At 33.3% G+C, this 12,312-nt stretch overlaps 1 protein-coding gene across 4 annotated transcripts in view; it reads left to right on the top strand.

Annotated features, from left to right (window-relative positions):
- Positions 1-12,312, top strand: part of mxt (Eukaryotic translation initiation factor mextil) — a 446,323-nt gene that overhangs the window by 79,512 nt on the left and 354,499 nt on the right. For all 4 annotated transcript variants that reach the window (XM_090397619.1, XM_090397617.1, XM_090397616.1 and 1 more), the window contains exons 5-6: positions 424-566; positions 8,818-8,879. In XM_090397619.1, the coding sequence (XP_090253745.1) occupies positions 424-566; positions 8,818-8,879 (205 nt within the window). The remainder of the gene's footprint in view (positions 1-423; positions 567-8,817; positions 8,880-12,312) is intronic.

Here is a 12,312-nt window from a genome sequence, read left to right as displayed (position 1 = left end):
AGTAAGTGCTCATTGACATATAATGAGGACAGCTTCTGTTGCTGTTCTTTGATAAAACTTCCCTTTTGTATGTGTTTGTTAAAAAGTGTACTGTACACTGTTTAAATCCAATGATTTCTGTTTTTTTCCCTACTCTCAACCCAGTTATACTCTGTAGGATGTACTCTTATGTTTATGATCTCCATTAAAGAAAAGGATAATAGAAACAGATTTTGTTTAATTTGTAAATTTATCTATTTGATTCAACTATTTTTAGTTGATCCTGCTATATCAGAAGTAAGTAATAATAATTAAGTAGTAAAATCTTAATAATTAAGATTTTACTTAATTATTAAATTAAGAAGTAAAATCTTAATTCTGTATTTAAAAATATATATTTAAATACAGAAGTAGTTGGTTAAATACATATATTTTTATCTTAAGGTTCCACAACATTTCTCTTCATTTCCTCTGGTAAATACTACAAGTCAGACTCATGTGCCAAATTCTGTTATATCTCAGCCCAGTGTCACTTTGGGCCAAGGTGAGGTGCTGAAATCATCTGGAAAATTTGCCAAGCCCACAAAGTTAGTATGCCTCAGGATAAAAATAGATATTACTATTGTGTTCTGAAAATGAGCTGCTTTATGCTTCTTTAAATGTGAAAATTAAAACTAATATTTGGTCTCCATAGGTGCATTTTTTGAATTAGTACTAAATTTTAAAAATTATTGCTCTGATATGAAATTATATTTTTTCAGCTTACATTATAGCAAACTTATTGGAACAAGGAAAACAGTTTGCCATAATGAAAGTTTGCTATAGCAAATTTGAGAGTGGGACAGGTTTTATTTTAACTGGTTCTCCTGAAGAAATATTCTTGGAAATACTGTTTCTGCATTATTTTCATATTGTCTTCAACTCTGAATATGTGTTACTAATCTAAAATCCTTTGTTAGTTTTTGATTACATTTAACAATTAACATTTAAAATTTTTCTTTTCTAAGAAAAGAAAAATTTTAAATGTTAATTGTTTGTAGTGAAATGCAGTAGTAAACTTACTGGGATTTCTTTGCACTGACGATGAAGTATGAAATGTATATTGAAATATATCCATTACCTAATTAGTTATTAACTAATTCCCATTCCCACTGTGGTGGCTACTTGCAACTCATTCTGGTTTTCCCAATGTTGCCTGTAATCTGAGATCTCTATATGGGGTGAAATATATCTGCGTGAAATATGTCCATTGACTAAGTTAGTTCTGAAGATTAATACAGCTAATTCTCTTTTTACACGGCTTTTTTTTTTTTACGTGATTTCGAAATAACACTGTTTAGAAAACAAAAGCAATTCTATTTTTACACTGTATATTTTGATTTAACATGGTTCAAATGGTGCTTATTTTTAAAATTTCTGTTTGAATTCAGTTCTGTTAAAAAGAGTATTTCCATTATAATTATCACTTCCTAGTATGGTACGTATGTACTTAAACTTGAATTTTGGGGAACCCCCCCCCCCTAGATGTTTTAAATATCAGGGGTTACTCTGTGCTACAGAATGTAGACAAATGCCAAGTAGAACTTATATAGCGAATTCACAAAGAAGTGTTGGTGGCTTTAAAGTAGCTAAGAATCGTGTGACTATTATTTTGCAGAAATGCTAATTAAAACCATTACTCATTAATCGATCCCTTAGAATGCAGGCAATGAAAGGTGTGGATTTTAACACGTTACCAGTGCACTGGAAGGTAAACAAAAAAGATTGGGTTACAAAAGAAATTTTTAATGAATGGTTCCATCAATGTTTTGTTCCAGAAGTTAAACACTATTTGATGGAAAAAAATCTGAACTCTGATTATAGACAATATGCCTATCCATCCTGTTTTAGAACACCCGAATGTGGAATTTTATTTTCTGCCACTTAATACAACCACTAGACCAGAATTGGAATGTTCTTATACTACATAAGAACATTCCAATACATTTTGGATAAACTAGATAAGGATAATTTGCTGACAGTTTTTGATGTGAGGAAGAAATTTTCATTTCGGATTGCATCAAACTTGTTAAGTTGGCATTATCAGAATTGAAACCATCAACTTTAAATGCATGCAGGAAAGCTACTTGGCCAGAATGTGTGAAAAAGAAAAACCCTGTGCTTTTTGCATACAACTGAATATCCCAATATTCAGTTGGAATATTCAGATTAGCACATGCACAGAGAAGGATTTGATGATTTTTCATCTGCAGATATTGAAGAATTGATGATTGACAAGGCTGTTAGTGATTACAAAATAATAAAATTGTCCTTGAGAATCTCAATGAAAAAGAAAAAAGTGATGATGATAAAGAGATTCTACTCACTGCTGGATTAATTAAAGAAGGGCTTCAAATGGCTAGTAAATTTGCAAAGTCATTTTCTTACACATGATCCAAATACTGAAAGAACTGAACAGTTTAATGTGAACTGAAGTCATGTATGGTGCAATTATACATTTATAATCGCACCATACATTGTATAAAGAATTATACAAAGATCTAGTCAAAACAGGATTTCAACAATTAATTCATAGTTCGTGGTATTTGGTTTAGTAGATATAAGATTTGCATTAGGTCATTACTTATAGCAAATACTTCCCCATCTTCTCCAATTTGGTCAGTGAAATTGAAAAAGGAAAGCTATTTGGAGTTGTGGACTTCACTATCTATCTATCTGGATAACTGGATTGCAAAAAATCAAACTTCAGGATAACTGTGTGTGTGTGTATAAAGTATGTATAAATAGTGAAGTCCACAACTCCAAATAGCTAACCCTCAGGTAACCCTCGTATAATGCGGATGTTAGGTTCCACAAAAATGCCACGTTATGGGAGACTCATATCACATAGAAAAAGTAGGGTTAAGTTCTGAAATCGTTTTTTTTTTTTTTTTTTTTTTTTTAAGATTATATAAACGATGACCTATCCAACAAAAAAATATTTTTATTTAATTCAGGTAATTCATGTAAGTTAGGAATATGAAACAAATACATAGTATAAAATTATAAAAAATTATAAATTGTACGTAAACTTCATTGCACATAATACATAAATGTTTTAGGCAAAATAAAATAAAGTGTATATTTTAATCGTCATCACTCTCTTCAAAACTAACATTTTGTTGATGTTCTTTATTTACAAGTGGCCGGACGTCGTCATTACTTGAAATCTTTTGGACATGATTTGTATAATTCTCATTGCATACTTTGGTTGGTTTAGTTATCAAGAAGTCAGTAATAAGATCTTGCTTACCACTATGCTGCAATTTTTTTATTAAGTTCATAATACAGAGCTAAACAAATATCCAATTGTCTCGTGAATTTTCCGTAGCTTTCCATTGAAAGATCATTATCCATAAAATAACTCTCTTGCCAAGTCCAATCCTTCTGCTAATTTCTTTAACGGATTCATCACAATCATAAACTTCGGCAGAACTTTCCCTGCCATTTGGTTTGACGTCATCTATTAATTGTACAGTTCCTCCTCATTTAAATCTATTTTCACATCAATTAATTCACTAATTTCATTTTCAACCACATTGCAAAAGCACTCTAAGTGGCCATTACTATAAAAATATTTTTTTTACATAAAAAAAAAACATTACATACTGTATGTAACTCACCAAAAAATAGTGCTCAGCTTGAGATTAACACACTTATGATTTATAATGCGCTTTCCTGGCAGAAAACAAAGAAAATTTTCAACAATAAATACTTTATATGGTAAACAATTGACATACGTGAGGGCTAAATGGCAAATATAAATTTGCTATTTATAACTACATGCGCGAGAGGGCAGACTCAAATTTGACTAAGATAAAATTTGATTTTTAAGTCGCGCGTTGAAAAATATATGAAAAGATAAAGGGTTACTACAGTTTGTAGACCATCTTATATCGAAACCGCATTGTATAAGTACCTTGTATATATACAGGTAACCATTGTATAAGGGTTACCTGTATATATATATATATATATATATATATATATAGCCAGTCTGGTTGGCTGAGTGTGCATGGATGTTTGCAATTGCCTTTAGGTGGGAGATGAACTTCATCACCTGGTGCAAGACTGCCACCAGGTGATGAAATATTGCTTATCGGAATCACTTGGAAAAAAAAGTTCCATGTTTGTCTTTAGAGCAGGGTTTTGGGACTATGTAAAAATAAATAAAAAATAGAAAAAAAATCCTTAGCCCATCCACAGTAATAATGTGCTCGTTTTGTGGATGGGAGTTACAGAAAAAAAAAAGTTTCTGTGTGTGTGTAATATAGAATGTGTAAAATGCTACATTAAGAGAATCATCATTTAACAGAGTTAAAAAAAATATCTGAAGTATGGAGATGGTGTTTAAATGCAACAAAAATAGGCACTTTTCAGACTTTAAATGTTACTTAATTTTACTTAAAATAAAAATTAAAAAACAAAATAAAACAAATAGATTTTCTAATGTTTTTCTAATCATTAGACACAATGAGTAAAATGTTAACTGCATTGCCTTTGTTTAAATTTAAATACAAGAAAAATAGGTACTTTTCAGACTTTAAATGTTATTAGTTTTGAAAATAAAAATTTTTAAAATAATTTTCTAATCTTTTTCTAATCATTAGTCTCTTGTCAGATGTCATCTCCTTCCAGGAGGTTGACTACCATGATACCATGTACGGTTTTGTGCTTCTCTTTTGCTTTCTTCATAGGACAAAGGTCCATTACTTAATATTTTCCATCCAATCTGGTCTTTGTCTTCCTCTTCTTCTTTTTCCTTATATCGTTCTTTCTAGAAGTGTTTTTTTGTAGGGATTCATGCCCTAGTATGTGACCAAGGTAGGTGGTTTTCCTTTTCTAAATGGTTTTCAACAGATCCCTATTTTCTCCATTCATCTCTAATATTTCTAAATTAGTTTTTTTTTTTGGCAGTCCGTGGGACTCTAAGAATTCTTCTGAGGATCCACATCTCAAAGGCTTTTAGTTTATTTTCACAATATTTTGATATTGCCCAGGTTTCTACTCCATATAGCAGTGTTGACCATACGTAGCATTTGGGCAGCCTAATTCTTGTTTTTGTGTGAATTTCTGTTGAGGTCAGAATGTTTTTCATGCTAATGATCTAGGTTGATCTAGCAATTTCTATTCTTAATATTTCCTTATCGCACTTTCCATTCTCTGTAATTAATTGACCCAAATATATATAATATGTCTATTTGATCTAAAGTATTTCCTCTGATTTTAATATTTATATTGGATATTTTCACTTTTTCTCTTGTTACCAACATGGTTTTGGTTTTTTTGAAGTTGAAATTAAGTCCATATTTTTCACTTAGCTTCAGCGTCTCTTCTAGTAGGTTTTGAAGATCTTTTTTATTTTCAGCTAGCAGTACTGTATCATCTGCATATCTTAAGTTGTTTATATTCCTGCCTCCTATGCTGACTCCTTTAAATTCTTCTAATTGCTGGAAGATATTTTCAGTATAGAGGTTAAACAATGTAGGAGAAAGAACACAGCCTTGTCTGATACTCTTCTTTACTGGGAATTCCTCCGAGATTTCTCTTGATATTTTTATTGAGGCAGTTTGCTCCCAATGTAGATTTATCAATAATCTGGTAACTTTACCATCTACTCCTAAATTTCTGATGCATTTGATTAGTTGTTCATGTATATTGTCATAGGCCTTTGTGTAGTCAATAAAACATAAGTAGACTTCTTTCTGCTTCTCCAGATATCTTTCTATAATAGTTCTAATGTTGAAGAGTCCTTCTCTAGTTCCTTTATTTTCCTGGAGACCAGATTGTGTTTCATTAATTTCCATTTTGATTTTATGTTTATTTCTTTCTAGGATGTTGTATAACATAACTTTTGCTATCTGACTGATCAGACTGATTGTTCTGTATTCTTCACATTTGATTGTCTTCGATTTTTAGGTATTGTAGGAATGTTGAGTGCTTAAAATCTTTTGGCAGGTGTCCAGTTTCGTATATTTTGTTACGTATGTCAGTCAGTGATCTTATAGCCTTATCATCTAAAGCCTTTAGATATTATGCCATAATTCCATCCATTCCTGGAGCTTTTCCTGGTTTCAGTTTCCAGATGGCATTTGTGACTTCCCAGGTAAGAATTAGTAGGCCCCTCCAAATCTTCTTGCATTGGCTTATCTATTCTATCATGATTGTAGAGTTCCTTTGAATACTCTACCCATTTATCCCTTATTTTGTCATTCTCCATTAGGATGTTTCCACTGGTATCTTCAATGCAATGAGAGCCTACCCTTTTGCAAGATTTGTTAGTTAGCTCCCTAACTTTTTCATGAGGTTCTCTGGTTTTGTGCTTTTTTATCCAGAAGTTAAATTTCCTTGCATTTGTTGTTGAGCCATAGTGCAATCCTGCATTCTTTCCTGATCTCCTTGTTTAAGTTCTTGTATTCAGGACGATTTTTGTGTTTCTTTTTTTTCCTCCATTTGTAGTATCCTGTCATTCATTCATCCATCCAGGGTTTACTCATTTTCTTCTCAAATTTGGGAATTGTTTGTTTTACTGCCTTTTTTTATGCCCTCTTTAAATTTCTGCTATCTAGCCTCAATCTCATCATTAGGGTAAGGATACTTGGTGGGATCAGAAACATTAACAGCAGTGGATTGTGCCAGTTCCTTTAAAATTTTATCTTGTATTTCTTGATTTTTAAGGGGCCAAGATCATATTTTTCTATGTTTAGAGGTTTCATTGTTTTCTTTAATTTTATTGCTGCTTTAATGACCACAGGGTTGTGGTCTGATCCAATATCATTCCCTGGGTATGTTTTGGCTTGTAAGATGTTATTCCGGAATCTTTTTTTAATCATTATATAGTCAATCTGGTTCCTACAGCTGTTTCCAGGACTTTTCCATATGTAAAGTCTTCTAGGAGGGTGGCTAAATAAAGTATTTGCTATTACCAGATTGTTTTCTTCACAGAACTGTATTAATCTTTCTCCTCTTGGATTTCTATGTCCCAGGCCCTGGTTTCCCATGCAGGAAGAGATCTTTTCTGAGCATACTTTAGCATTTAGATCTCCCATAATGATAGTTATGTCATTCGATTTAGCATTGTTTAGTGCATTTTGAATATCTTCATAGAAACATTCTGCATCTTCATCTGGGTAATCAGAAGTAGGTGCATATATTTGGACAATAAAAATATTAAAAGTTTGAGCTGCAATTTTTAATGTAATTATCCTGTCACTTATGGGCCAACATCCAAGTAAGGATTGCACAATCTTATTTTTTAGTACAAATGCTACTCATTCCTATGACTGTCTCCACATGAGTATATAATCGAATGGCTCTTTCTGTTTATTTTTCCACTATTAGTCCATTTGACTTCACTGATACCAGCAATGTTAATTTTCATTGCTTCAAGTTCTTGTATAAGGTTATCTAACTTCCCAGCTTCGTATAAAGTCCTCACATTCCAAGTTGCAAGCCTTAAGAGAAGATTCTTGGTTTCAAATCTGAAGGATCAGATGATACCTTCCCTGGAGGGTTTAAGGTATCTTCGTCATATGCTATTTTCATAGTATCCATCTTACGTTCCTGATTTTCTTTCTCTTCTTCCCTGTAATGTTTCCAAGAGACAAAAGTTGCAGAGTCCAACCTTGTCTATATTGCTTAAATTCGACATGGTTCTCTGTTGCATGGTTTACTATGGAAGGTTACGTGGTGAGGTTCCTGTCTCTTCCACGGTGACTGGCCACATCTCTGTTTTTGACAGCAAACTATATCACATAGTTTGCTGTCATGCCCTCATTACCATTACCTTCATTAGTCACGATGAGTCAAATGTTGGCTGCATTGCCTTTGTTTTATCAAACGTCTTGCTGTAACATTTTAAGGCATGTACAATTTTTTTTTTTTTACTACATGGCTTCACTCAAAATCTGGATCATGTGCATGTGTGTGTAACTTTTCCATCTAGTTTTCTGACTCACATTTTTTTATTAGTTGATTATATAAACTTTTTAGCTCATTTCATTATAGGAAACAAAAACTGAACTGAAAATGACTGTTTTCCTTGCTGTGTAGTTTCTATATTCAGCAAGAGTGTAATTAAGTCAGTTTTAATTTTTAATTAATTAAAAAAAAAGTACCTACATACAACATTGCAGATGCATTTTGCACTTTTTAAAATGGTACTTAATGACTGACACTTTATAAACAAGTTGGCAAAATTATAAGTGCAGAATGATGTTATCTGAGTATGATTAATATGCTAAGCAAGCAAGCAATTTAAATCACTAATACACAAGTATAACTCTCCATTATCTGTTACTCACATAGTGAAAAATATGTTTTGGCCCTTTTGCATAGTGCTAACTATTATTTGATTTTAACAAATATTAAAATTGTTTAACAATTTTCCTTAAAAATTCTAAGTATTATGTTTTATCAATATCGATTCCTCCATCTGCAAGTTGTTTCATGTAGACAGACAGACAGACAGATGGACAGCAAGCGACATGATAGACACTTTGCTTGCAAACCTGTCTGAAAACAAAAGGAATAAAACACAGACATGGTATAAATCGGTTTTGCAATTTTAAATTAAAGGCTGACTGTGTGTAAAGAATTTTCATTTTCATTTAAAAAATATTATATTTCTTCTAAATAACATATTAAATTTAATTATGCATAATTTTTTTACTGAATTTTATATATAATCTTTCAAAAGGTTCATTTGTATTGTGCATTTCTGTTTTATAAAATATCTTTGTTAGTGAAGTTTTTATTACTGGAGGAGACTTTTTGTTAGTAATTACATTTATGATTTAGGATTGCTGGAAAAAGTTATTATAAGGATGAAATCGTCATTAGAAATTCTGATTCAGGCAAAGGTAAGCTATTGTTTTATATTAATACTCACCTTTCTAGCAATAATTGGCTGTATTTCATTATTTTCTGATTGCAGCATGAAAGGGAATATAGCTGGGAAATATTCATTAAACATTCATCACTGGTTTTGAATGATTGATTCATCCTTCTCCTCTAAGATGTATTGACTCTCTGCCTTGAACAACTTTCCAGTCCTGTTTATCTACAGCCAATGTTTTAGTAGACATTGTTTGCTAATTCTTGACTGTTTCCTTTTTGATCTACCTGGATTGTCTCTTTCCTTATACTCTCTCTCTCTCTCATTTGTGAGAATTACAGAAGCCTTTCAGTATTCTGCACACATCCATACTGCTGTAATTGTTATTATTGGAATATGAGTTTAATTTTCATCTTCATCTCATTGTTGGTTTCATTTCAGTCCATACTATTTTTCAATTTTTCTTTTTTTTTTCAATTTTTTTTTTTAAGTGTGAATAAAATTTATGATTATATTGGTATAATATAGATTTATTATGCCTGTTATTAGATATGCATTGTTGTAAGTGTTTAGAGGTTCCTCCAGTTGTACGACAATTATAGCTTATGTTGCGTTTACACTGTACCATCAGCACCATATAAAGATAAAACAGCTTTAATCAGTAAACAACTGAAATCCTTGAGCATTTTTCTAGCTGACACAGCTGAATCAGTTTCAATTCTGTAATATCTGTTTCGTCGTGTTTCAACAATGTTGAATTTTAGCGAAAACTATGAGTTCTGAACTTTTACTTTTTTGGATGTGCCCAGATCACCATGTCATCTGAAAACACAGCTGTTTCTCTTTTCTTGTCATTAACTGTATAGGACATTATTTGTCACTTCAGTGAAGATGTAGAGATAAAAATCCATAAACTGGATGTTCCATTATATCCTACTGTAGTTGGGAGAGATTCTTCCAACCTCGAACTTATGAAAATATCTGTCAAACCTGGTAACTCCACATGTAGGAAAGACAGAATCATATGTGAAGAATATAGACCCTTCAGATGTCCTAACTAGTTTAAATGTTAGTCTGTTTACCACTGTTCTTCCCAGAGATGGCACAATGGATCTTCTTTTGAAACTTCTCCCTCATGACACATCGCATAAAAAACACATTCTTTATATTTCAGGATAAATATTGGGAACAGACAGAAGGAGTTGCTTTTCCTCCCCCATCCATCATCTGGCCCTAGGAAATCTCTTTATGGAAAACTTCAAAAATGAATGCTATTCAAAAATATAAAAAACCAAATGCTTGGTTGCATTATATTGATAACATTTTCGTTATTTGGCCAGGAGCAACAGAAATCTTAAAACAGTTTAAAGATTATCTGACAGTAATAAGTTTAGTTTAATCCTTTATCCAAGTGTGAGCAAACAAAGTTTGCACCTGAAAGTATCTTCAGGACTGAGCTAAGATGGTGCAACTCGTGGCAAAGGTGGAGAAAGCTATCATCACTCCTATCTCAGTATCTCCCATAATGCAAAGCACATCTCCTTGCAGATATGTGTAATGCTATGCATTGAGGCAAGGACCACTACCCAGACCGGTTTCAACCTTTATTGAGGTCTCGGCAGTGAGAGCCAGGCCCAGTAGTGGAGACACCAAAGCAGAAGCAATGCGAGGTCATCCCCACCTATAGGAGTTGACAAAAGATGTACAACCTTATTATTAAATTACTCTGGATTCAGAGAAAGATGTTGAGAGTTTATTTATTTATTTATTATTATTTTTTTTCACTTGGTTAGTCTATAATAAGTTTAGTTTACTCCTTTATCCAAGTGTGAGCAAACAAAGTTTGTGCCTGAAAGTATCTTCAGGGCTAAGCTAAGGTGGTGCAACTCGTGGCAAAGGTGGATAAAGCTATCATCACTCCTATCTCAGTATCTCCCATAATGCAAAGCACATCTCCTTCCGGATATGTGTAATGCTATGCATTGAGGCAAGGGCCACTACCCAGACCGGTTTCGATCTTATTATTAAATAATGTAACTCATTCAAGTAACTTCTTACTTAAAGTAATTTCTTACTTCAAGTAACTCATTCAAGTTAGCTATCCAGCTGCAACCTGTTGTGATAATTGAGCTGCATTCAGTTTGAGGTCTGTGATAGGTTAATACCCTTAATGGGATTCTTTGAAAATTCAATGCATACACTTCCTTTACAACAGCCTGGAAAACTATCTTCCTTTCTATCATTCACAAAGGATGCATTACCACTTCTTTCCTTACCAAGTATCTATCAAGTACCCTGCTCATGCCATCCAATAAGCGGGGTGGTGGTCTCACACTGGGCAATGACATTCATCTCGCACCTAAAGACAATCGCAAACATCCATGCTCACGTCAGGATTCAGACCCTCAGCCTGTTGGTTGCTAAGTGGGTATGCTAACCACTTGGCCAACCAGGCCAGCAAAGTGATCACTATTTAATTTAGTTCATAAATTTTTTATATTTTATTTTATTTTTTTGTTTATCTATTCAACTTTTTACAATTGATAATTTGAACTCTAATAGTATAATATCATGTACTTCAGCTGCAACCAAGATATGAGCATAATATGCACATTGTGAATCATTATAACTCAATATGACTCATTGTGATTCATATTTTGAATGTAATTAATTCTGTCTCCCTGATGAAGTCCGCATAACGTTGGATAAAATATGTTGGAGTTTTTTTAAAAAAAAAAAAATCAACTAACACCTTTTTGTTCCCATATATAGGGAGTAGGCCAGGCCGTTTAGCTCTATCTAACTTTTGGAGACTGAGTGGGCAGTTCAATCTCCACTGGTAGCCAATCAAATATAGCTGGCCCAAGATTATCACTAATTAATCAGTATGAAGTGAAGAAGGCAGCTAGCAAGTGATGTCTGAAGATAGTGTGGGTTCGACGGCCAATTTTCTCGAGTTTACGGGACGAAAAACCCGCTAGTCCATGCCAGAGATTGACTAACTCAGGAAACGGTCGAGAAAAGGTTTAGAATATAATAAATTTAGTTTAATCCTTTATCCAAGTGTGAGCAAACAAAGTTTGCGCCTAAAAGTATCTTCAGGACTGGGTTAAGGTGGTACTACACCAGGGCAACTCGTTGCAAAGGTGGAGCAAGCTACCAACACTCCTATCCTAGTATCTCCCATAATGCAAAACACATCTCCTTGACCTGCTAATGCTTCTTCCTGATATCTCGACTTGGGCCTGGCTCCCACTGAAGAGACCTCAATAAAGGTCGAAACCGGTCTGGGTAGTGGCCCTTCCCTTAATGCATAACATTAGACATATCCGCAAGGAGATGTGTTTTGCATTATGGGAGATACTAGGATAGGAGTGTTGGTAGCTTGCTCCACCTTTGCAACGAGTTGCCCTGGTGTAGTACCACCTTAACCCAGTCCTGAAGATACTTTTAGGCGC

This window comes from Typopeltis vanoorti, chromosome 9 (genome assembly GCF_054136105.1).
Source record: "Typopeltis vanoorti isolate ZY-2024b chromosome 9, IOZ_Tvanoo_1.0, whole genome shotgun sequence".
Lineage (NCBI taxonomy): Eukaryota > Metazoa > Arthropoda > Arachnida > Uropygi > Thelyphonidae > Typopeltis > Typopeltis vanoorti.
This window is presented reverse-complemented; position numbering and strand designations above follow the sequence as displayed.